Source organism: Lissotriton vulgaris, chromosome 5, assembly GCF_964263255.1.
Source record: "Lissotriton vulgaris chromosome 5, aLisVul1.2, whole genome shotgun sequence".
NCBI classification, from domain to species: domain Eukaryota; kingdom Metazoa; phylum Chordata; class Amphibia; order Caudata; family Salamandridae; genus Lissotriton; species Lissotriton vulgaris.
In genome coordinates, this window is record NC_141693.1 from 1,096,591,054 (window position 1) to 1,096,618,148 (window position 27,095).

Genomic DNA, 27,095 nt, shown 5'->3' on the forward strand with positions numbered 1-27,095 from the left:
ATAATTTGAGTAGTGATGTAGTTATTTTTGTTTTGTGGAAGAGTGAAGTAGATATAGAGTGAGGTAGTGAGAGATGGAGAGAGTGAGGTAGTGAAAGAAGGAGGTAGTGAGGGTGAGAGTTGTTGTGCTGTATTGAGATAGAAACAGAGCGATGTTGTGAAGGAGTGAGCTAGAGAGAGAGTGAGGTAGTGTATGAGTGTGAAAGTGAGTTAGTGTATTTGAGAGAGAGAGAGAGAGAGAGCGGTAGTGAGATCGAGAGAGAGTGAAGTTGTGGGGTAGTGAGAGAGTGATGTAGTGAACTTTAGAGAGAGTGTGTCGTGATATAGTGAGAGAGAGACAGTGAAATAGAAATGGAGTGAGGTAGTATATAGAGAGAGTGTGAGGTAGTGAGAGAGAGTGAAGTTGTGAGGTAGTGAGAGTGTTGTAGTGAATTTTTGAGAGAGCGTGTCGTGATATAGTGAGGCAGTGAGATAGTAATAGATAGAGTGAGGTAGTGCTGTAGAGAGAGTGAGGTAGTGAGATAGAGAGAGTGAAGTTGTGAAGTAGTGTGTTAGAGAGATAGTTACTGTGGTAGTGATATTGTGATGCTGTGAGAGAGAGTTGAGTAGTGAGGTAGAGATTGAGGTAGAGAGAGAGTGAATGAGAGATAGTGTAGTAGTGTGTGAGGTAGTGAGAGAGATAGTGAGGTAGTGAGAGAGTGAGGTAGTGAGAGAGTTCGAAGGGACAGTATAGTGGAGCTGAGGTGAGAGTGAAGGGATGGTGCAGTGAGAGGCTGAGGAGAGTGCATCAGTGAAGGACGGTACCGTAAGAGGCTGAGGAGAGAGTGCAGCAGTGAGTGATGGTGCAGTGGAGGAGTGAGGGCTGCAGGCTGGATGGGAGGCGGGGCTGAGCAGAGAGTGCAGCAATGAAGGGACGATGTCATCAATTTGAATATAACACGATGCAGCTGCGGGACAGTCTCAGCTTGGTGGTGCCTGCTGCAGGATAGGTCACACCACGTGAGTCCGGGCTGAACACGGCTGCCAGAGTTTAATTTGTGCCTTCAGCCTTTTAGAACGCTTCCCCCGCTGTTACCCAGAGGAAGAGTTGTAAAAGTTTCTCCAGGCTTAGTCAGCGCTGTCCAGCCCTGCAACCTGAGCAGTCAGCTTAATCCCTCCAGCAGTGGCTCAATTGAATTAGGAATTGTTGCCTGTGGTCCTTTTGGTGGTGTGGGGGGAAGAGAGTGGTGTGGGGGGAAGAGAGTGGTGTGGGGGGAAGAGAGTGGTGTGGGGGGAAGAGAGTGGTGTAGATAGTGGTGTGTGTGTGAAGAGAGTGGTGTTGGGGAAGAGAGTGGCGCGGTGGAAGTACAAAGAATTTAAACAATGTTAAAGTATACTGTATTTAATAGTAACATTTTATAAAAACACACCTACACCTAATGCAATGCATGGGGGAATAAGAGACCTGTCCGGCTCCATTTCTCAGCTTGGTGGTGCCTGCTGCAGGATAGGTCACACCACGTGAGTCCGGGCTGAACACGGCTGCCAGAGTTTAATTTGTGCTTTCAGCCTTTTAGAACGCTTCCCCCGCTGTTACCCAGAGGAAGAGTTGTAAAAGTTTCTCCAGGCTTAGTCAGCGCTGTCCAGCCCTGCAACCTGAGCAGTCAGCTTAATCCCTCCAGCAGTGGCTCAATTGAATTAGGAATTGTTGCCTGTGGTCCTTTTGGTGGTGTGGGGGAAGAGAGTGGTGTGGGGGAAGAGAGTGGTGTGGGGGAAGAGAGTGGTGTGGGGGAAGAGAGTGGTGTGGGGGAAGAGAGTGGTGTGGGGGAAGAGAGTGGTGTGGGGGAAGAGAGTGGTGTGGGGGAAGAGAGTGGTGTGGGGGAAGAGAGTGGTGTGGGGGAAGAGAGTGGTGTGGGGGAAGAGAGTGGTGTGGGGGAAGAGAGTGGTGTGGGGGAAGAGAGTGGTGTGGGGGAAGAGAGTGGTGTGGGGGAAGAGAGTGGTGTGGGGGAAGAGAGTGGTGTGGGGGGAAAGAGTGGTGTGGGGGGAAAGAGTGGTGTGGGGAGAAGGGAGTGGTGTGGGGGGGAAGAGAGTGGTGTGGGGGGGAAGAGAGTGGTGTGGGAAGAGAGTGGTGTGGGGGGGGGGAAGAGAGTGGTGTGGGGGGAAGAGAGTGGTGTGGGGGGAAGAGAGTGGTGTGGGGGGAAGAGAGTGGTGTGGGGGGAAGAGAGTGGTGTGGGGGGAAGAGAGTGGTGTGGGGGGAAGAGAGTGGCGCGGTGGAAGTACAAAGAATTTAAACCATGTTAAAGTATACTGTATTTAATAGTAACATTTTATAAAAACACACCTACACCTAATGCAATGCATGGAGGAATAAGAGACCTGTCCGGCCCCATTTCTTCCCGCACATAGACATTCTGAGAGTTACACACTCTGTCATAACCTATCATCTGGGGCTATTTGGTAACCACCAGACCTCCTCCTGTGCACATAGACTCGACATTCTTCGTTCCTTATTTCTCTCTCTAGCACACACACACACCACACCCTCTGGGCGCTACAAACTCAGTCACAGCCTATTTCCAAAGTGTCTGTGTGGTATCCGGAGTCTAGCTCACACCACTCTAGGGGATCGTACTGAACTCTGTGAGCTACAAATTAGCAGCCTAAGGCCACAATAGTATTGTCACCAGGGCAGTCTGGGAAGAGCACAGATTCTCAGTGGAACACACAGCCTCCATGGGCGCACAGAAACCACGGGGAGCATGCACAAGGAGCATCCGTGTGAGATGTACATTCTAGTAGCCTAAACCCAGCTTGTTTGCAGTGCTATTTATGTATATTCTTTTTTAAACAATTCAATGGGACTCGTTTAATGCTCTTAAGAAGTATGAAAGACTAAGTCTTTCCTGGCGGTATTTTAACGTGTGAACTGCAAGTTGCACCTAAAACTCTAAAGCAGGTGCATCAGCCCACTGAGCAAGCATAGGGCATAATTCAAATCGTTGTACAAGGACCTCATTCCTGATATAAGGATGCCCTTGCATCCAGAGAACTTAGCTTATCTGGAAAATGTCAGTGAACAGAGACATCCCTCTGAGAAGATGAAGGGAGGCTCTGGCCTTCAGGGCAGAAAGCCTTATCAAAGCAAGGTTTCTCCTTCACAGATAGCTGTCCGATTTTATTGGAGGAAGTAGTGTGGCTCACTGGTTAGAGGCGGCAAACCCGAGAGCAGAGGACGGCCTGGGACCAGGGTTCGATTCCCGACCCGGCAGGTTTCTGGACCAGGGTCAGCGGACTCGATAATTCTCTCGCCTCGGTGCCCACTCTGATCAGCGATCACACTCGGCAACTCTGGGCATTAGCTTGCCTCATCTTCACTAACGGCCCCACCAGACCGCCGGGGATGCCTGGTCTGACCCTGGAGATACCCATTAAGGGACCATCTCTCAGGGAAGCCAGGAAGGGTTTCGCAGCGGTCGAAGCGCAGAGATACTCCTCCAGGAGTCGATCCTAGCGCTATATAAACCTGCAATTAATTAATTAATTATAGGCCCCTTCCCTTTTCTACATTCTTATGCTGTGACCTATTGCATTCTTCCCATATATCGGGTAGACCGCTCTGGAAGCTGGGAGCCTGCCAGGGGAATCTGTCTTGGACCCTTAGGTTACAGATTCGAATCCAACAGAGCCGCCTCAGCCTGTCATCTGTCCAGAGTCGATACAATTAATACCATCCAAGTGTGCCATCTACAACGCGAAATGCCAATTAAACGTTCTGGTGTAAGTTGTCAAACACCTCATAAAGTAAGTTAATTAAATAAATGATTTATAAGCTACTAATCGGCCCTTCCCTCTTTTTGTCTAGTTTCACAAGCAAAGTACGACATTTGCCGATTTATGCCCAAGTTTTACAGACACTTTCATCTTTCTTGAAATGCATAAAGAATAATATATTCTTCGAAGGTGCTACAACTGTCAAGAGTCCCATGAGTACTTCCATGAGTAAATATTTATGCATACAGAAATATAGCACGTCGTGTGTGTAAATGCAGCATATCGGTAAATCTGCATTAAAAAACGTTTTTCACCGCTTGAATATCTTTAGTACATTCTGGACATAATCATCTTGCACACTACAATGGCACCGTAATGTGCACATTGAAGCATGGTTAAATCCGTTTACAAGTTCAGCTTCATGATAAAAAAAAAGCAGGACAGCCACTACAGCAATCGGAGGGAGACATACAAAACGGGATGGTGACGATAACAAAGCGGGACAGCCACTACTGCAATCGGAGCGCACAGGACTCGGACACACCGGGAAAAGGGGAACATACACGACGGGATGGTGACCAAAAACACAGGACAAACAAAAAATGTAAGCAAAAAAAAGCGGTACTGCCACTACTGCAATCGGAGGGAGACATACACAACGGGATGGCAGCCTCGTAACAATAGGATATGCTTCCCTGAGCTTGGCCTGCGGCAAAGTCTCACTGGAAACATACAAACACGCAGTCAGACTACAACAACCCGCCACTCAGAGCCTGTCTGCAAACCTGTACTACACCTGTGACTCACTGTGTGTTTGTGCGAGGAGAAAATCATGTAATGCCTAGAACGTGCATTCCATCCAAGAAGTTGCATAAAGATTTCTGCTAAAGCTTGTTTTTCGCACGAGAGCCGCATTTCCTGGTCTGGTGCTTGCAATTGCCCCATTGACCGGAAAACATGCCACTCGTATCGCCCTTGTACATCTTGACTCACGCCTCTGTTGCTCAGGCTCATTGTTTATCTGAGGGTTGCACAAATGTTATTCACGTTTCGGGACGGAGGAGAGCTGCGGGCGGAGGGAGGGGGGAGCGGGACAGAGGAGAGCAGCGGGCGGTGGGAGGGGGGAGAACCGGACAGAGGAGAGCTGCGGAGGGGGGGGAGCGGGTCAGAGGAGAGCTGAGGGGGGAGAACGGGACAGAGGAGAGCTGCGGAGGGGGGGACCGGGACAGAGGAGAGCTGCGGACACGGACAGCGGGAAGGGGGCGGGAAACATACACGGACAGCGGGGCGGGAGGGGGGCGGGAAACATACAAGGACAGCGGGGCGGGAGGGGGGCGGGAAACATACACGGACAGCGGGGCGGGAGGGGGGCGGGAAACATACACGGGCAGGGGGAAGAAGGCAAGAGGACAGCAGAAGGCAGGGGGAAGAATACAAGAGGACAGCGAGGAACGGCTCACCTTCACTGCGAAGGGAACAAAATGGTGGCCTCAAGCTTCAGGAATTTTTCGGATTTGGGGGCGTGTTCGGTGTTCAGAAGTAGGCGTGCCTAAAAAGTGGAAAGAAGAACACCGAACACACCTCCAAATCCGAAAAGGACGGAGCCTATTTGGAGTGAAGGCTCTCTCCTCCAATGGCTGGCCTCCATTTAGGAAGCCAGCCAATGGGAGAGAGCCAAAATTGGAGGCGGGATGAAGAGCCCCTCTATGAAACATAAGATCTCGCTACTTCCGGTTCTGACGAACTGGATAGTACCTCGACCTAAAAACGCAACCCTTCCCAACCTTCAGTGGTTCAAAGTTTTAAAGTTCCTGCATCACTTTTAAAATCCTCACTCTACTGGACTCAGTGGTATAACTAAGCTGCACTATGCAGCATCAGCAATAGAAAGAAGGCTTTCAGACAACCCTTATCTGTTGCTGTTTTTGAAGGACTGTTGAAAGTGGAGCCGCATAGTGAAAATGTGCTCAGAACAGCTTTTTTTTCCCCCCTTTCCAGTCGATTCAGCAAATGTAGCAGTTCCCTTTTCTCATTTTCGCAGACAGGCTTGGGAAAATTAGATGAGCAAGTTCTGTATTTACCAGAGATAAGCAACAGGTGTCTTGGAAAGTGACAACCGAGCAGAGCTGCGCATCTAAGCGTGCAGAGATCTATCAGATTCACACTGTTTTGGCTATTTGCTCAGGGTGCAGTTTATGAGCACTCCAACCTGGCTGAAGTACTTCAGTTTCAAACTTGATGTTTAGACATGTCTTCTAGATGTGCTTTTCAGTGGCACAAATGTGGGCCATCTTTTGCAAATGATCAAAAGGAAAGCAGTGGAACCAATCAATGCCATCTTATAAGAGAGACCATTGACTTTTCTTGGTTGCAGGGGAAGCTCCTAACATATACACAGAACCATATAAGGGAGCTCTAGCAACCAAGTTATATCTACATGAAATCTTACAGCTATAGATGTCGCAAGGTTATAGATTGGCTCAGCATTCCAGCTTGTTTTGGCTCCCAGCTCAAGGGAGTGCAGTACATCCAAGCCCAATATGCTGCCCATTCTCCCTTAGTGTCAAATCTGAAACTCTGCCAGGGACACCCATGAGATAGTTAGCAGGGAGTGGATATGGTCAGGTACCTTTACTTTCGAAGCAATGAAAGGAACCAGTTTCTGACTAACACTAGACTGGAGCAATCATTTAGTTAACTTTTTTCCGCTACGTACAAAGAACCTGCTGCTGGGTAAGAACAACCTCGCTCCAAGTTTTCAGCCAAATTGACTTGCGAAGGAAAAATAAACTAACTTAAGGCAAGCTTTTTCAATGCAGTGGTCTAGTGCTTACTATTAAGAAACCTCACACTCTGCTTTTGAATTTATTCCCATCAGTCTTGTATCTTATTATTTTTGTTTCCATTTGTTGTCTTTACCACGGTTAATGTTTTGTAACGCTCTACAGAATGACTTTCTTATTGCTGGCTCTGCAGCAGGATTACTTAAAATCCAAATGTGAGGAAGGATCCACTATTCTTCATTTGCTACACTTCTCACATCATGTCCTCCGTATGTATGTATGCATGTGCTGTTTCTATAGCGTGACTCTAGCCACAAGGCTCTTTACACTGTCAAAGGCAAACTTGAAGCCAGCGACCAATAGTCTTGGTAGCTGGTTTGTGAACTGTTAATGCCCTGTGATATCCTCGGTGTGCTATAAAGAAAACCATAGTTTTAGAAGTTTCCTGAAATACACTTGAGTTCGTCTCTCCGTATAGGGATTCGGCTCAACCCAGCGACAGATCAAATTTTTTTTTTAAAACCTGGTTGAGCCCATAAGGAAGAATCTGATCAGACATTAGGTACCCAGAGCGCTTACACCACCATCCCTCGTGTCTAATGCATAACATCATCACCTTGATTCCCATGATAGGCAGGTGGGGGACTTCAGTGCAAGTTGCACCCGGGCTGGCATGCTGAGTTGAAGGAATATTAAAGCTGCTTGATTCTGCAATCTGACAATTGTCTTGGGAAGTTTGCCGTACAGAATATTCTATTTCTCATGCGTGAGCCCTCAACAAATGCTGCTGTTTGCTTCTCTTTGTATTCGGTTTGAAGGTGCACAAAGATTTTTGCAAGGTATAGGAAAGCTGAAAATCGCTGTCCTTTGCCAGTGCCTTTGTCTGGAGATAAAAGTGGGATCTCCGTCAAAGATGACCACCAGATTGTTTTTCTTTTTGTTTTGGAAATGGTTGGAAGTCTTCTTAGACTTGAGTCATTCACACTGGTGTGCTTTGGGCGTAGGTTTCCAGCTGTTAACTTGCAGTTTCATGTTCGTTTAAACAGATGCTTTCTTTCATCCAAAGGAAAATGTGGTTGAGACGTTTGGTAATGTTTGATTGACTATGTAGTTAGTTCTTCTGAGGTCTTGTTTCTTTTGGCATTTCTCGAGTACTTGTCTGCTGGAACTTGTATGTTTTGAGCAATGGCAGTGACGGAGCGGAGCCCTCTGGTACTCCTCAAATGACTCTCCGGTCGGTTCATGCTTTGAATCCAGTCATATGCTGCTGGCTTTGTCTTGTGAGAAAAGAGTAGATTCATTTCATGGTATAGTCAGTAATTTCTGCTGCTTCTTTTAGAGTTGCAATTTTTTTTCCAACAGATACTGTAGTCAGGGAGCAGTGCCTCAGTGCATGATAGAAACCAACCACCCCTCCATAGTCTGTGTTCTTGGAAATTTTCACAGTATTTGTTGCACGGTACCGACTGTTCAGCAATTCACTGCTCTATAGCTAGACTACTTCTTTACAAATACCATTACATGCATACATGAACAAACACATGGTAGATTGTGCTGCAGAGAAATCAGTAATATGAGGGTGGCTTATTTTTCCTTAATCCCAGGTCATAAGGAGCTCCTAATGACTTAAATAGTTTGTCACTCACCACAGAACAATACATGAAAAATGCGATTTTGTGCCATATGCTTTATTTGGCTATAGTATGTTTGAGATTGGATGGGTGCTGGTCGGGATTTTTGGATCTTCTGTTGGCTTCAATAGGGATATGACGATGTCTGGTGTACTCTGGACTATCCCCTGTATCAGAGATGCGCTGACCTGTTTTGTGATATCGGCTGCTTCATTTGGAAAGAACTGCTTCATTACAAACTTCATGCAGGACTCCTCCAACATATTAGAAAAAGTATGTTTTTGTTTTCTTTTCATGATGTCGACAACTTCCTTGGTTGCCAGTTTTGTTATTACGTAGGGAGGAATGGGCCTGTCTTGATTCCAGTGATTTCCAGATTATCTCCGTGATTTTCAATTTGAAAGTTTATACAAGATCCTCACGGCTGCTGGATTGCAATTTGATGGCAGTTAAGGATGTTAGTATTGATAATCTGTTGGAACACTTCAAAGATTGGTTTACTTTCACGATTTTGAGGAGGAAAAAACTTAATTACCTTGTGGTGTCTCCTTCGATGTAATCTGAATCCTGTTTTGTCTAGTTCAAACCAACATTGTCCTAATAGTTTGTGACACTTTCTTCAGTTATTCCAGTTCAATATTACACCATGATCTAGTGTATTTCTTCCCTGTCTTTAGGTAAGGCAGACTCTGTTCTGGATTGGTTTAACTCGCATCTGTAGGCTTGCTTTTTTCTATCTCGTGAAAAGGTTATCTACTAACCCATCCTAATTCTATGTCCACATTGTTCTACCATTGTTTACTTCTTTCTCCGCATTTCCTCCAGCCTCTCTGAAATCCTCTTTTTGCTTTAGCAGACATGCTCCTGCTGGTGATTCTGTGTTCTGCCTTCCCTTCCCCAAACCTTATCCACCCCCCTGTCTTATTTTCTAACTGGAATTGAATCCTGAAAGAGCAATCACTCCTGTTTTGTCAGCCTGTCAGAAATAGAATGTATTTTGTCTTAGTCTCCTTCTCTTTCCTTTCCGACATTCACTTCATTAATTCGATTTTCTGTTAACGTTTTTTTTTATTCTCCACTCGGATCCTGATGAAAGTAGCTGTTTTAATTTCTAAATCAAAAAGATGCAACCATATTCCTTTTACCGTCGCCTTACCTTTATTTGAAACTCTTGGTTGGTTCTGCTTGAATTGTTTTAATCTTTTTGTGTTTGTCACCTCAGATGTGCTCTCCATCATTTCCTGTCCATTCCTCTGTTTATATATTCTTAGGATGTGCTTACTGTTCTTTTGTTGCTCCTTTTCCGTTTAGTATTTCCTAGCTCCCTCTCTTCAGGCACTTTCAGTTCCCTTTTCTGTTTGCTTTCTCTTGCCCCACCTTCGCGCTCCGGTTAACTTGCCCAATACCATCCTCTTTGGAGTCTTCCATCATAATTTTCTGTCATGTTTGTTCCCTCCTTGTGCTTCTAGGTTTTGTTTTGTGATAAATGTGTTCCCTAATCCATAGAATTCCCTTCGTCTCTATGTCCTCTGTCGCCCACCTCCACAGTGTTAAAAAAACAAAAAACTTGTAGATTCCTCGCTTACCATTGCTATTGGTGTTTTATTCGATTTCTCTATGGTAAATTCTTAATTCTGCACCCTCTGTACATCTGCTTTTTCTACTGCATAATTGTACTGTATTATCCATTCGCTTAAAAGTACTGTACGAATTAAAATAAATAAAGGATACTTTGGAGAATTGCCTGCCAGGCTTCGGATGAAGTTGGTGAGAGGTTGGAGGGCCTTTGAAAGTTCACAATGTTTGGAGTGTCCAGTTAGTGCTTATCCATTGATAGTGCTTCCGTTCTTGTTCTTATCCTGGTTTCAACAGGTGTCACTAGGAGCTCTGGTCCTGTAAACACTGCAGATGTTCTTTCCAGAGAGTATAGTGTTGATTGCCATCAAACATCATGGCGAGATTTACACTGCTAGACCTTTCACAGCCCGCCCTGTTTCACCTTTACTGGTTATCCCTTTCTTGGCTGATTGTGCTTTCTAGAATGTCTTTATTCAGGCTGTTTCTTTTATTTGGAACAAAGATTACAATACTACATTCGCAATCTTATTTGTAGGAGGCGTGTCTGATACTTTAAGTCAAACTTTGCTGCTTAAAAAAACGATGAAAGCATATTTGTCACTGTTTTTTTTAGTATATACTGAAAGTTCTCTCCGTTTGGAAAAGACAGTTGTAGGAAGGTACATCCTGACTATGGTTGCCCCCAACTTTTTGCCCTGTGTTCTAGCTGGTTTTGGACATAGTCGACCTGGGACCCTGCCAACCAGGACCCCAGGCCTACTGCTCTCTCTTTAAAATGGATTCCATGTACCCTAGGTGCATTTCCAATTGGTACTGGGCCACCTTATCAGACCCCGTAACGTAGGGCATAGGTGTACCCAGGGCCGCCAGGGGCTGCAGCATGTATTATGCCACCCCTGGCTGGCCTCCTAAATTTGACACAACTGGCTGCATGACAGCTGGGGCGAAGTCGTGTAATCACACTTTGCTTTAGGTATAGTAGCTCTATATCTAACCATACAATGGACACCCGAGTTCCTATCAGTCACTCCTATGGCAGGCCTTAACAATCCTGAAGGCAGAGTGCGTGGGCTCGTGTGAGCTAGGTTCAGGCCCGAGCCGAGCCCGGTTGCAGCTTGCGGAATCAAGACCCAATGGCTGTTCCATGATAACGCGTACCACATCGGTAACTTCGGTGTCGCGTTATCAAGACATGTCGAGTAAGGTGTCATACGAATCGGGATGCTGCCCTCTCACCAACTCTGGCGACGAGGTTAGCATTCCGCCCTTCTAGAGGGACACGACATGTACGTAACTGTGAACCCCGGTTAACGTTAACGAAAGCCTCAGCTCCACAAAATGGATGCTGCCACCACAGACACGAGTCTGACCTCCTGCTGCTGGGAGTCCTTCCAGCGAGGAGCGCTTGGACAAAGGGTTTCCTGTCGAGGGCGGTGTTCGCACCGTCCCAGACAGGGTTTGTGTATTCTGGGTAGGTAGGGCTTTTGCGAGAAGGTGACTGCGGAGTGGCACCCCGGTGCTCACTACGCATCTGCCGGTTAGAACCAGTTCCAGGGGCGACAGCCCTGGCCTGGGGAAAGTCCGGCAGGGGAGAGGGGTGTAACTACCCCCCTTCCTGGTCCCACCCTTAGGGCAGGACCTAGTCATGTACCCACCCCTTTCTTTAGGATAAAGGCCGGAGCGGGGACCCTTCCAAATTAGATCATCTTTGAATCAAGAACGACTTTCTACGAAAGGACACTCAAGACTCTTCTCAAGATTTCTCCCTTGTGACTAAGGAGTAGTCACCCTGCATCAGCGGGCACCATCTAAGAACTCTGCGGTTTGCTGCAAGTCCTTCCTCAAGGATCCGACGGCCCAGCTCGACGAGAACCGGCTTCCCTGGCACCTCTGACCTCTACCCACGTCATCAGCTCAGCTGTGATCTGTGGGTGCGACGAGACCTCGAGGGACCGGCCATCATCAGAACCTGCACGCTCTTAAAAACCAGCACGACCATCGAGGTAACTCTCTGGTGAGTGCTCTGGGGTCCGAGAAGCCCCGACCCTGAGCCGCTCTAGCACCGAAGTGCAGTCTCCCAGCATCTCCACGATCTGCGTGGGGCCCTTCTGCTCGCTGCTCAGCACGTTGTCTGGTCACTCGCCGCTGGCTTGTGCCCTTCTGTGACGACATCCGAGAATCATCACTGCTGGTCTGGTTGCTCCAGACTGGCCCTTGCTTCCATCTTTGCGAGAAGCACCCCGGACCCTCCTGGTCCACTCAAGACGCCATCTTAGGCCCACCACGTGGCCCTGAGATCTGCCAAGGCTTGTTGCCCCATCCTGGGCCCAGCGACGCCGACAGCATCATCCTTCGTGGGACAGCTCGCACCTCCACCGTGGTCGCCGACAACGCCTCCTGGTCCGTGAGACTGCAGAGCCTAGCGTCGCCCACTCACCTAGTCGAGGTGACGGCCAACCGGTGCCTTCCTGGTACCCTCTGACTACTGGCTAGTAGTACGAACTTGGTCCCCTCTGCTTTCAGGTTTCATCAATCTCCGATCCAGGCTTGGATCTCTACGAACTATTCAGCACTGGTCGCCGGCCAGCAACTCCTTTCTTCCGGCTCCTGGCTCGTCAGCGAAGACCCCGACGCCTGTAAGACTTGTGCAGCCGCAGCCCTCGTGGCTAGGTAACTCGGCATTTCGGTGCCTGCATAGCCTCCTTACTCTAGGGTCCCGAGTCCCTCGCTTCCGACTTGCCTTATCGGGTCCGCCCGAGACCTTAACCTTTCCGTGTCCTCGGACACTTGTTTTAATTGTGCACTTGAAGTATTTGCTAAAGAGATTTGGTTTGTGCTTAGTACCCTGTCCTCATAAAGAGTACAGGGCTGTTGTGATTCTTAATAAATATCCTGTTTATTTTCATAACACTTGTGTGGTGTCCTTTCACTGGGTATTCAAGGGGTACATGTGTGGTAAACAGCTGGCTTAACACGCCCTCTCGAGTCTTTAGCCTTAGACTGCTCGTATCCACGCTACTAGGATAGCTGGTCTATAGGTTGACTTACAACCAAACACCATAAGGGTCGTTGGAACGATACATAGCGGTCGCTAGAATAGCGAACGTTGCATATCGGGCCAACTTCTCACAACAGTAACCTGCATTTTTTTTGCACCGGAATAAATGATTTCCTTTGGATTTTTCTTTGCAGGTAAAAGTAAATATTATCGGCGAGGTGGTTGAGCAGGGGATCACCAATCTAAGAATAGACCAATCCGGTTTCAGTCCTCATGCAGCGATCTACTCCATGCGTCCGGATGTGAGATGTGCCATACACATTCACACTCCTGCAACAGCAGCGGTAAGTTATCTTTTTTGGTACCTTAAGTAAATGTTTTTAAATGTACTCTTTGTAGCGCATTATAAGTTTGCTTTTAACCATAATAAATATATCTTGCACATAAACTGCGTCCAGTAAATGTAATTTTGTTCAGTAATGACATGCGCCTACAACCCTCTAGCCGAAGTTTCCTTGGATTTCCCAAGCACAGTGCATCATAGGCCACTATAACTGGTGGTTTAGTCCTTTGTAGACCGAGTCACTACCTCAGAAAGCAGTATTGCGAACAACTGTGCACCTGAGAAAGGTGTCCAGTTTAACCTTTGCTTTGTTTCTTCTATTGTTAACACTACCTGCCATTGCTTTGCCAACTTGTGGCTTTCACACCTGCAGACCTGCTAGGATTCTTTTTTCCTGAGCATATTGGTCAATTATGCAGCCCTTCAATGGCCAGCATATGTTTCTAAACATGTCCTGGTCTCTTACGTGCTGCCTCCAAACCTTTATACCAAGGGCTTCCGTGTTCCTTGATTCTCAGGTACCATTTCCCTGCACCGACCTATGCTGGTGTTACTATCATGTTGTTTTTCTTTATTGCTAGTCTATTGGATGGTTCCTTTGCTACTGTGGGAGAGCAACTCTACTTATGTGTTTTGCACTTCAAGGGTGGTCAACTGTTAGGACACTTGTTTAGTTCACAAGTTTGTTTAGATATTATTTAATTACAGATAATTGTACATCTGAATAACTCTATTGTCTACTGTCAGCAATCCGGTCTTGACAAATGCAGCATTCTGTTGGTTCCCTGTTTTGAAAATCTTTATTCAGCTCTAACAGTCACGACATAAGGGATAGTATAAAGAGAGCTGGTAATCCGTGCATGGCTGCAAATTCCAGCCCTTGCTGTAGCTACATCTTCCTTGCCGCTGTCCTGGCTAGTCTTTATTGTTCCTTGATGTGTGAGTAATACGTTGTTGTTAAGTCATAGTGTCATGCTTTATCATTGGGCTTTTGCTCCTCGTCGGGTCGACCTTTTTTTAGTTACACGGGTACATTAAGCCCTACAGTAACTCACCAACCTTTTGGTTTTTTAATCTGCCAGGGGCACCACACTATTAAAGGGTTTTCCTATGGATACCCCTAGGTAGTTTTATTTACCCACTCCTGCACGCACTTCACCACTGTTCCCATTGGATCCACTTCACATACCCGCACTCACCTACCTGCTTTTCTCTTAAAAGATCTCTGCGAAAGTGACCCTTCAGGGGACCCGTCACGCATTGCAGCACCAGCCCAACGAGGAGCAAAAGCCCGATGATGAAGCATGACACTGAACAGGCTCCTGGTGCGGCTCCTGGTCCGGGTCCCACCCCCCCCCCCCCCCTCCCCCCACCCCTCTTAGTAATACCTTATTCCCTTTAGAAAAGACTAGTCTTGGCAAAACTGATTCAACCATAAAAAGGCAGCTTAAAGTGGTAACACTAAATTTTCTTCCTAGTTGAAAACATTTTTAATCTTGTATTCTTCTGCTACAAAAAAAGTTGTTTCTCACTTAAACTAGGACTAAAAAAGAAAATAACAACAAAAATTGCTAATCCCTTTACCAACTTGTGTGAAGCCAAGTTCTTAATGATGGTTCGTACCGCAGGACTTTCACTCAGAACTAGCACGGTCACAAATAACTGAAGAGAACAGAGTAATTGGTCTCATTTGATCCACCTTCAGATGGCTAGGTAACAATAAAACATTGAACTGACAGGTGGATTTAGTTGGTTTTTTTGCCTTTTGTTAGAACACTTTCAACAGAAGATTGATAGGGCGGGTTAGAGTGTATCCTCACAGAGGATACAACTACACTACATATGGCAGGGCCAGTTCTGGACCTGTGGAAGACCTATGTTATGTTATAGGAACTTATATGGCGCATGGCTGCCCCAGCAACAGGGCGTCCCAGCGCTTGCAGAGCAGGAGGCAGGAAGGAGTGTAGCTAGATGGTCGTGAAGAGCCAGGTTTTAATCAGCCTCCTAAATGTCCATTGATCGCAGGTGTTGCGAGCAGACAGAGGGATGGAGTTCCACAGTGCGGGGGCCTGAGCTTTGAAGGAGCGGCCCCCAGCTCTGCAGCGGCGAACTTGTGGGGTGCACAGCAAATGTTGATCGACGGAGCGTGGAGCGCACCTAGGAACATAGGCTGTGCATAGCTCCTGCAGAAATTGGGGACCATTGAATCTTGTGAGTGGTACATAAGGTTTTAAATTGATTTCTTTGCCTTATGGGCAGCCAATGAAGGTGGCGCAGTAGGCTGGAGGTGCGGCATAGCCTGGGTACGACAAAAAGAGTGCGTGCTGCTGCATTTTGTACTCGCTGAAGTCTGGCCATAACTGTTTGATTAGTGCCCAGCAGTAGACCATTGCAGTAATCTAGGCGCGATAGAACCACCAACTTGCAATATCAATTGGCGGATAGAGGCGTCAAAGAAACCCAGAATGGGTTTAAGGCTCTACACAGGATGCCAAAGCATGTGCCAACCACCTACTTTGCATGAGGCTCGAAGGTAAGGGCAGTGTCAATCAGGACCCCCAGATCTTTAACAGTGTTTTTGGGTTGGGGGGGAGGTGGGGGGGAGGGGCGGGAGCCAAAGGCCGCAGGCCACCACTGTAAGTCCCATTTGTGGGTGTTGCGACCTACCAAGAGCAACTCTGTTTTAGCAAAGTTCAGCTGCAGGTAGTTGTTAGTCATCCAATCGGAGATGGCCAGGACATCCGCACGAAATTTCAATTGGTCAGTGATCAGGCTGTTAGTAAAGGTGAACACCAGCTGGGTATCGCCAGCGTAAGATATCATTTTGATAAGTTCTTTGGCTAGAAGAGCCAGAGGGCGGACGTATACTTTGAACAGCGTAGGGCTCAGAGCAGAGCCCTGGGGAATACCACACTTTAGAGTGTAGACACTTGATGGATATGGGGGGGCGTGAACCTGGAAGGAACGTTCTGATGGAAATGACGTAAACCAGGCCAGGTCCCCACCTTTGACTCCGATTTCCTCAAGTCGTTGGAGAAGAATTTTATGGGAGACCGTGTCAAAGGCGGCACTAAGATAGAGTAAAAATAGTGCTGACGTGCTACCCTCTTCTAGTGCTGCCAAGAGTGCTGATTCCGTGCTATGTCTGGAACGGAATCCATTCTAAGAACTGTCCAGAATCAGATTGGATTCTAGGTAGTTGGTCAGGATGGAGTTGGCATGGGATTCCATAACCTTGGCCAGATATAGAAGCAGAGATAAAGGTCTAATATTCTCTGGGAAGGGTGAATCAAGAGTGGGCTTTTTAGGTAGCGGTACAACTTTAGCGTGTTTCCAGGATTTAGGAATCACTGCTGATTGGAGGGAGTTGTTGATTAATGTCCTACCCTCCATCATCAAAGTTGTAGAATTTTATAAAGAGGTCAGGTTTTACTGGGTCGTCTGGGGAATCAGATTTTACTTTACCTGTTAAGGTAGCGAAGTCTTCAGAGGACACAGGCGGCAGAGTTTCTAGGTAGTAAGGGGCTGCACAAGAAGTGGGGATTGCCACTGGTTCGGACGGGCGTTGCCTCGTAACAAGGGCGCTATAGAGGAGATCAACTTTATTAATAAAGAAGTTTGCCAGTGAATCACATTGGGTATTGGAAGTGATGGTGTCACTGGAACCTGTTGGAGGTTGCAGCATATCTTTCACGAGGGAAAAAATGGTTTTAGAGGAGTTGGAGCTGGAGGCGATTGATGCTGCATAGAAGGAGGCTTTCGTTTTTTGAACTAAATTATGGTAAGTTTTTATAGCCTTTCTGTATGTGTGTTTAGCAGTGTTGTCGTATGACCGCCTCCAGGTCCGCTCCAAGATTTTACATTTTTTCCTTTCGCCCCGAAGGGTCTCATTGTACCACGTGTGTGTTTGAGAATGCCTAGACTCTAACAGTTTCTTCTGGATGCACTGGTCGAGTGAATTATTGATCCAGCCCCTAAACGTTCTGTCAGCTGCCTCTGGATCAGGAGGCCAGACTGGGCCGGAAGCATTTAGAGTAGATTGAAAGGTGGTTTCGTCCAGTTTGTGCCAGGGACGTTTCCACAGGGATTGGCGGGGGGGGGCCCTCAGGGTGGTCTCTTCTAAATCCAAGTACATAGAAATATGGTAGTCAGTCCATGTCAAAGGGAGGGGATACTGACAGAATTTGTAGATTCGAGAAGACTGGGTCAAGTAGATGTCCAGCTTGATCTGAAGGGCCCACTACCAGTTGAACCAATTGACAGGCTTCCAAATCCTCCTGGAAATGAGAGATCTCATGGGAGTCGCGGCAGTGCAAATGGAGATTGAGATCCCCTACAATATTTAGTTTCGCTGAATCTAAGACCAGGATGGAGGCAGTGTGTGCTAGAGCCTCTTAAAAGGCCCTGGCTGAACTGGGAGGGTGATAAATTAGGAGCCCGGTGTAGGTGAAGTTATGGGAGAGAGAGATTCTGCACAAGGCCTAAGCAAACATGTGTCGCCTACACCATGTGCCAAGCTAACTACTACTTAAATGCCCAGGATGGGTGAAGCCAGAATGGTAAGGAAATAAAATGTAAAGCCTTTAGTAAAGCTTCCATAACTCCACACCTTCCTCTTGCGCTCATCATTACAATTGAAAAGTAAGTCAATCTATGAAACCGCTGTATATGCAAGTGATTTCTCCAATACTCAAGTTCTCGAACATGGGAGCCTGTGTTATTGAGGAACCCACAAGCATCTCTCCTTGCCTGCGAGACATTTTACAACTGCACACTCGTGTGAGCCACAATCTGAAGAGGCTTACTACCTCTGCAGGCAAATGAAAGGCACAGATGATGCGGTTATAGGCTGCGGAATCGAATGTTCAGCTTTAATGCTCCTATGCTGCACAAACCAAGGAAACCCTCCTGACGACAGTGGAGAGTCCTTGAAGCCTTTCTCGTCGCTGTAGTTAAACCAGAGTTACTGGTAAATAAGCTATCTTGTCAGCTTTACCACGATAGAATGATGTGGCACAAACTTTTCGTGGTGGATTGTGGTTTTCTAGTCTGTTCAATACATTTAAAAAAAGAAAATCCATCTTGCTCAAACTGCAGCTGTGCAGTTATTGGAAAGTTTGGGGTATCTGCTCTGTCTGCCAGCAGAAATCACAATTTTCTTTAGAGATTTCTGCCTTTATCATAAAATTCCATATAGCCATCCGGGCTACCGGATATAAATGATCAAACACCCGTGTGTGCGCACTCTTCTCATTTTACCAGGGCTCACTGATGATCCACGTGTTGGATTTTGCCACAGTTTCTATTAGTTTTTCGGGAGCTTTTCTTCTGGACAGAGAAAGCTTTCAAGTTTCCTGTTCTGCTAATCTTCAGCTTGCATTGAACTTAAATTGCTCCTTAGACGATAGTACTTTGATACTGTATTACAGAAATGGTTCCTTCTTTCTGTTTCTTCTAAGGCCCCTTCAAGTGACAGATCGATCGGAAGGGCTCGGTTTTCCAGCCCTCCCGCTCCGTCAGGTGTGTGTGGAACTTTAACACAGTGAGTTGGGATTTGCTCAGACTCGCACGTTTTCCAAACAGGCAGCGGCAGGATTCATAGTGTAGCCAATAGACTACTCTTCCTTCTGCTTCTCTAATTCTCCTTGTTGCCTGTTGTTTTACTCCATGCCCCTCTGTTACCTCCGCCCAGCCCCACCTCGCTGTATTCTCAGGTGCCAAGCAATTCCCCTGCCACATTCATTGAGTAAAGCCAAGTACCACGCTTTGTTTTCCAATACACACTGTTAGTGTTGACTTTGCCATTTATGTTAAATTGCTCCAATTATAAATACAAACTAATAGTTCTTCTCGTCTGTTCCAGAATTTCTCAATACTGTTCCTTGCCAGCTGTCTGCCCTTAATCAAGGACAAATAAACTTCTGCTGAGACTTCCAAGTCTGTGTACTTTCCTGGTTCCTACATTGCTTCTCTAGAGAGAGTGCATCAGAGAATCACCTACAGTAAAAAAAAGACAATTATTTACTTCTTTAAAATACATTCAGCTGAAACCTCATTCACTGCGACTACACAGAGACCCTCTAAACCCGAAGGTTTACGCTTCTTCCTTGTTTCCTTCTGATCGTGTATGAACATGGCAGTGCGTCCTTCAGACAAGTCCTCTGACCTGTGGGCGACCTTGATGATACTCTTCTGCCCGACCTCGTGTGTAGCTCCTAGTGGCCCCGTCTCTGGCTTCCATCTAGGTGTCAATGTGCACAAATCCTTCAGTATGGTAAACAGATAGAGCCCAGCTCCCCATATGACCGTCGGTTTTCTCCTCTGTCCCGTCCATTCAGTGGAACAGTGAGTCGTTTGAGGCATTCGCATCTTTATCACCGCACAGTGGTGTTATAAAGAGGGTGCCCCCTGCTCCCCCTCTCCTGCAGCACGGCCCAGGCTGAAGAAAACTTTGGCGCTTACCTGGATAGCAGCGAATAAACATATTTAAACTATTGTCATGCATCTTCCTAAGCGACTTACGGGGGCCGTGCACGCTCATGACCATTTTGTAGAGCGCGTTCTCACCAGGACACGTTTTGGTAAAACTCTAGTCACTAAATCGTGCCCTTAGTGACTTAACAGTGGAAAAGCAGGGCTTCGTTGCCTGTAGGTTTAGATAGTGCCTTGTGTTTTGCTCTACGTTCCATTACGGATACCTGGTTACCCAATGCCACCGTGTGGCCGGCTGATGTATTGCCTCCTTGTGGTGCCTGTTGAAACGTGACATGGGTTGCAGACTCACTTTTTACCACGGTCTCTCGAGTATATGGTGCACTTAAATGTACGCAAGACTAAATGAGCTCCTGGGCAAACCCCTTTCGTTGCTGTCACTATATATAGTGTGTGCAAAAAGAGCGTACCAACGAAATGTAAATATCCTGTCGTTATTATTTCATTCCTCATGTCCACCCACGACTGGCGATGGATGTCCAGAATGAATGGGGACAGTGGTCTCCAGACTGCGACTGGGCTGTATTACCCCTACTATTCATTTCAGTACAGAAATGTCTTTTCGACAATGTCTCTTAAACAATATAAATAAATAAAAATCCATTAAAATGGCACACACTGGTAAAAAAGAATTAAGCAGAGCAATCGATTAAAACCTAATCAGAGTACTCCATCTTTTAAGGACATTCAAAATCTAGCCAAGGCACACATTACATCCATAATTTGATTTTGAAATAGAAATCACCGTGCTAACAATCTGGACCTGATATTATATATTTTTTTTAACGCTTTAAAAAAAAATAATTCTGCACAAAGTTAAAAAGTGTCGACAATCCAAAAGTATATCCACTTTTGTGCCATGCGTCTGCGCCACAACAACACCACAACTCTTCTTCGTTCTTGAAAGAGAGCATCCCTAGAGGGTGTGCGTGGAGTGGGTGTAATTAGAAATAGTGCTACACATTGTTCGGTTTGCTGTGAAGATCTGGAAAGGAAATTTTAGCTTTTAAAATTTTATAAAGTTCTTTAACTGATGGTTTGACCCTTAAGTACCGGAGATCCCTTTCTCTTGACTCTGTCCCACGTAATTCGTACATTTCTTTTTTAGAATAAATTAAGAGATGTACAATTTTGTAATTGTTGATCTTCAGTGGGTCTGCAATCACCTATAGCTGCTTCCTAATCTTATCGGCCCACTTGAGATCACTTGTGATAATCTCATCCTCACATTGTTGCTATTTTGGGGTTTTCTGATGTTACTAGTTTGCTCCAGGACCTCTGTGTACGTATCAATGTAGTAACGGACCAGGATTCAAGCCCGAACTCCATCGGAGCCATTGTTCATTTTGGAGGGATAACATTTTGTTTTATTCCGCAGTCTTCCACCTTATCCCAATCTTAAACATTATATATAGATCCAGCAATTCTAATTCATATAGGACTTAAGTTAGGATCAGTGCTATTAAAGCTGCTAGAACTGGATGGAGCGAATGCCCATCGTAATCTTGTTTAAATGTTCTTAAACTACAGGCAGTGGGTAGAGCTTTTGCCATTAATTAATCAATATGGTAAGACCCCAGCAGTGATTTATTGAAGACCATACCTTGTTACCTATATCCTGTGGTTTCCTCAATTCTGGTCTGACCAATAAACCAGACAAAATTATGTGCAGTATTACCAAAGCTCCTAATTTTATTTTCATCAAAATGGATGGCTAACTTATTCTTTAGGCAGCACTTCTCCAATTCTGTCAATTTTCTTTGTAAACCAACTGGGGTCCATCCCATGATTACCAGGTCATCCACTTGAAGCAGACAAAGGTACATAAAAAGTCCCAGTTTTAGGAGGTAAAAGGTTGGTACCTAAGAGGGGTTTTGCAAGGTCAGCTAAATAAAGGGCGAAGAGAGTATTGCCAACAATATCCTTGGTGCACCCGTTCTGAACGCTTCTCTTTTTGAGAATAGCTACCACTAGCATCCAATTCCACACAGACAAAATTGCTGCTGTGGAGTTCTTTTGCGGTTTTGGGGAGAGTCTTGCCTACATCGCAGCCAAGACCCGGAACGAGATCCCAATCAACATCAGACGTGCCCCCTCCCTGAACATCTTCAGAAAGAAGCTCAAGACCTGGCTCTTTGACTGAACGGAGCTGCGTCCCCCGCGCTTTGGAACTCTTACGTGTGAGTAGCCTTACAATTCCCCTGATTGATTGATTAATTAAGTGATTGAATCTCTATAAATTCCAATTTGGCCCACATAATTTCCTGTTCCACCAAATTATAGGCGAAACCTAAAACCACAAAATGGGTATATAGAGAGCTTCCTCTATGGATTTTTGTGGTATTCCCCAACGGCTGAAGCAATGGTCGAAAGTCGAATGCCCAGCTTTGAAGCCACCCTGTTCCAGTAGGATCAGATTAATCTCTTCACTCCATTGGTTAAGAGCTTGAAGTGATATTCTTGCATAGACTTTTGAACCCACATCAATTAGACAAATAAATAGTTTTTGCGTTCCGCTGGATCTCACTTTTTGTAAAAAGGTTTTATGAGGCACCTTTCAATTCCCGGGCATATGTTAAACTGCTTGAACACACCAGAGATACATTTTGCCCACCAGTTTGAGTTAGACTCTATTATGATTGCCAGCAAATCACCCGGGCCGACACAAAACATAAAAGAAAGACTGGGAGAGTAATGAAACCAGTAGAAACCTGGTTTCAGTAGGCAATGTGTCCATCAATTCTGGCTTGGGGTGAAAAAAAAGTTACTCACCTGAAACATTGTTTTTTCAGTTTAATATGAATCAATAGTTCACTGCTTTGCATACTCCTGCCATCTGATGGTTGGATAGGGTATAGCTCTAATACATTTCAAAACACACTACATCTAGCAGTCAGGTGGTAAGGTCACTAGTGTTAGCCCTATAACAAGAACCGTAACTCTCAACTGATCTCTAAAAGGTAATTGATTCTTCCATCCTTGTTCATGGGTAGGTTGGCTCAGCATCATCTTGAACTATAACAGATACCAATCTGTAAAAACACTGTTACGGGTGCATAACTGCTTACTTTGAAGAATGGATATTTTGTAAACTCTCAAGCAAGGCATTGAGTCTACAGAAGTTTGTGGTGGAAGTAATGTTGCCTTTTCAGGAGAGGTTTTGAAGCACCACTTGAGTTACCAGCACTTTCTGCTGATGTTCGGAATCCTTACGCTGGTTCATCAGGAAGGTGTGCACTTCAAACCATGTGGCTGCTCTGCAGATTTCATTTAAGCAGATCTTTTCCCACAGCTGCGGCCTCTCCCTAGAGACTCTACAAGAATTTGCTGTTTGCTAATCATTAGATGCATGTTTCTATCCAGTGAAGCAGACTTCATTTCAATGCTGCTTTGTCCACACAGTGGGTATAAAGCAAAAAATTCTCTCAATTCTCCACTGACCGTTGATCGGTCAAGACAGAGATTTCAGTTGCTTTTGCATCCAAGGTTTACGGCGAGATTTGATGGTAATTTTAGGAGACGCCTACAGTACTGGTAGAGATATAAAGTAAGTGATCAGACAGAAGTATCTGAAAGAAACCGGTGTGTGTTAGATTCCTTACCTTAGAATATCCCCAGGCGTCAGACTGGATCTGGAAAGTTTTGCGTAGCAGTACCCCTGCGCGTTGGTAGGCGTCGTCTGCGGCTCCGCGTCTGTGTCGTAGTCGCCGGGATGACGTCGGCGGAGTACTTAGACGCTGCCCTAGCGCGCTGATGCCGCTTCTTCTTTTTTCCGCGCCAGCAAGCGCAGATCTGGGAAGAGCAGTACTCCTAGTCAACTTTTGACTAACTTTTTCGATCTCTTTTGGATCTTCTAGAGTCTGTTCTAGACTCCGGTGCCCATAGGGGTGCCTGGGTTCAAACCCTGCGACGACTGTAACCGCATGATGTCGGTTACCGACAACCACCGTTGGTGCCTTTACTGCCTTGGGGCCGACCACGATGACAAAGTCATGCCCCGACTGCCGGGCCTTGACGTCGAAGGCTAGGCGGGAGCGGTCCTGTAAGCGCCTCGAGATCCGGCAGTCGGCCCCGTGCCGCTCGAGGTCCCGGTCCAGGAGGTGGTCGCGGGGCCACAGTCATCACAGCTCGGCGAGTCGACACCACTCGTCGGGCTTCAAGCCCTCAGTTAAATCGGGGGACAAGAAGTCGAAGAAGCAACATCGCTCCTTGACTCCCGCCGACGCTCACGCGACACGGCCGGGGGTTCGGGTGACCGCCCATGCGGCTCCGCCAAAGCCGCAAGCGCCGCGTCCAGCTCCATACCCGCCGGTCCCTGGGCTGCACGCGACGCCGGAGATCAGCGCCTTCCTCACGGCCATGAGCTCACACTTCACTCCGTCGGGTCCCGCCGAGGCGCATTCGGGCCTCGCAGGTCCGCCTGGGAGCCCAAGCGGGTCAGCGGCTTCAGGTCCCGGCGCCGTCTACGACTCCGGTCCGCCGCAGGGTTCCTCAGGATCTAGGCCTGGATCCATGACGCCGCTGGTCAACCTTATGACCCCTCCACTGGCGCCATCACCATGGGTGTTGCGACGACGCCGTCCCCGGATGACATCGTCCCCAGTCCCAGCCCCGGTCTGGATCTGGCATCGGACCAGCACCGCCCAGCGGCGTCTTCGACGCTGACGACCCGGCTCCATCATTTGTTCCTGACTATCAGGAGATGGATGACGAGAGGGACTGGGAGGGGTCTGAGGACCCTCTGGCACTGCAATGCCAGTTGAGCCAGGACTGGGCAGACAAACTGGGGGAGGCCAGTGGTCTGGACACTTCACCAGACACTGGATTTGTCTCCCCTCCTACCGTGGCTACGGAGGAGGGGGCTGCTTACAGTGTGGTGTTGACTAGGGCAGCCAAGGTCTTGGCTCTTGAGTTCCCAGTCGCGGCCGTGATTTGATTTGATTATGGATTTGTAAAGCTCAACGAATACCCATAGGCGTCTTGGCGCTAGATAGAATACTTGACCAAGCTGCTTAATTGGAGCACAACTATCCCAGACTGAATAACCATGTTTTTATCTCTTTCCGAAAGGAGAGTAGAGAGGGGCAGTTCTTAATTTAAATTGGTAGCTGGTTCCACGCCTTCGCTGCATACAGCAGGAAGCTTCTCCCTCCCCATCTGAGTTGTTTACATCTGGGAACCTGGAGCAGGTTGAGGTCACTGGACCTCAAGGTCCTGTTGGGCTGGTACCTAATCAGGTGGGTTTTTAGAGACTGTGAGCCTGCACCATGTAGGGCTATATATGCCAGACACAAGGATTTATATTTTATTCTGTTTTTCATGGGTAGAGCTCTCAAACCGTGGGCTACGGACTAGTGTTTGGGTATGTTCAGCACCAGTCGTGCTGCTGCATTTTGTAAGCGTTGGAGTTTCATGAGATGTTGGTACTGTAACCCCACATAAAGCGCATTGCAGTAGTCTAGTCTTGCTAACGCCAGCATTGTTTCTACTGTTTTGCATGATGTCACGGGGATGAAAGGTAGCAGCTTCCTGATGATCTTCAGGATGAACCATATCGATGATGATAGCTTGTTAATTTGTGCTTCATCGGACAGTTTGTTATCAAGGAGTATGCCTAAGTTTTTTACCTTATGTACTGGCGACGGGCATTGCCCTAGATTATCTGGCCACCAGTCCTGGGACCAAGATTGCGAGTCTGAACCTAACAGCATCACTTCGCTTTTGTCACCATTTAGCTTGAGGCAGTTAGTCTGCATCCAGCAAGTGATCTGTTCCATGCAGTATTTAAATCTGGTCGCTGTCTCTAGTGTCAGAGATGGAGACCACTATTTGCGTGTCATCTGCGTATGAAACTGGGAGAAAGCCACAATTCCTAATAATAGCTGCCAGGGGCGCCACATAAGGTTGAAAAGGGTGGGGCTTAATGATGACCCCTGGGGCACCCCGCAAGGAGATCGAAAGGCTTTGGATTTGGCTTCTCCCAGTTCCACTGTAAAGGACCTGTTGGATAAGAAGGATGCTAGCAGGGCCTGGGCCGACCTGTGTAATCCAGCCTCATTGAGCCGGTTGAGTAGAGTGTCGTGGTTTACCGTGTCAAAGGCCGCAGAGAGATCCAACAAAATCAAGGCGGCCTTCCCCCCCGGCATCCAGGACACTCCTGAGCACCTCGGTAGCCATCAGCAATGCGGTCTCTGTGCCGTGCCCTTCACGGAAGCCGAATTGCGAGTAATCCAATGCATTTGCTTCTGCCAGAAATTGCGACAGCTGTCTGTTCAGAAGCTTCTCTAATACTTTCGAGGCAAACGGTATCCTAGCAATTGGTCCTTGTTCTTGGGGATCTAAATAGGATTTCTTGAGAAGGGGTAGTACCGAAGCTGTTTTCCAAAGTGTGGGGAACTGGTTAGATTTGATTATTTTATTAAAAAGTAAGTATAATTGCTCACTCAAGAGGTAGTCAAAGAGGTGCATCACCTTCGGTGGACAGGGATCAGATGTACCACCCGATTTTGTTGACCTGACCACCTGAAGAATCTGCTCAATCGAGGGGGGCAGAAAATGAAAACTGACCATGTGAATGGCATCAACTCTCTTCTTGTGTCTGTATTTTAGTCTGCTTATGCATATCTGCCTCCGATCCTCTAAAGGATTCGTAGACTGCGGATACTATTTCGACAAAGAACTGGCCCAGTATGTTACAGAAATCTGAGCTCATTTCAGTGGGCATATTGGTGTTTGTGTTTGTTAGTTTTCTAACTGTCGAGAAGAGTTCTTTACTGGAGTTTTTTGCCTCTTCAATTTTTTGCGTAAAATATTTGCTTTTCTCAGCCAGTATTAATTTTTTGTCGATGCCTAGAGAGGCTTTGTATTCCTCTTTGTATACCTCAGTGAGGACTAACCTCCTCACTGAGGTGCTCAAACCGCAGGCAAGCTTCTCGGAGCCCCTCCTGCCGTTCAACAAAGCCCTCACTGAAGTTCTGTTGGGCACCTGGTCCAAGCCCTCTACGGGCCTCCCTGTAGATCGGAACGGGGCCCAACGACACCGACCGGCACTGAGTGACCCCAGTTTCTTGTGCGTTCACCTCACCCCTGAGAGCCTGGTGATCCAGACCTCAACCTCCCAGACCGCATTCCCGAACGCCCCTTTGGATCGGGAATCCAAAAGGTACGATCAGTTTGGCAAGAAACTGTTCTCCTCACTGAGTTTGGGGTTGCGGTCTGTCAACACCACCTGGCTTTTGGGTCGTTACTCCCACTCTCTGTGGGATACGGTTGCAGAAGTGCCGCCGCAGTGCCCGGCGGAGGTCCAGACAAAGCTTACCCAAGCCCTTGCAGAGGGAAGGGACGCAGCACGATATTCCATTTGGTGTGGACTGGATACCACGGACTCGCTAGGCAGGGCGATTGCAAAGACGGTGGCAGTTCGCTGCCACGCCTGGTTGAGGTTCGCCAACTTTTCGGGCGATGTCCAAGCCTCCCTTATGGACATGCCCTTTGATGGCCGTCACCTCTTTGGCGACTAGG

General features: G+C 47.0%; 1 protein-coding gene across 10 annotated transcripts in view; it reads left to right on the plus strand.

The window, feature by feature from the left end:
• ADD3 (adducin 3) overlaps positions 1-27,095 on the plus strand; it is a 462,930-nt gene that overhangs the window by 297,562 nt on the left and 138,273 nt on the right. For all 10 annotated transcript variants that reach the window (XM_086922758.1, XM_086922761.1, XM_086922760.1 and 7 more), the window contains one exon: positions 12,934-13,083. In XM_086922758.1, the coding sequence (XP_086778884.1) occupies positions 12,934-13,083 (150 nt within the window). The remainder of the gene's footprint in view (positions 1-12,933; positions 13,084-27,095) is intronic.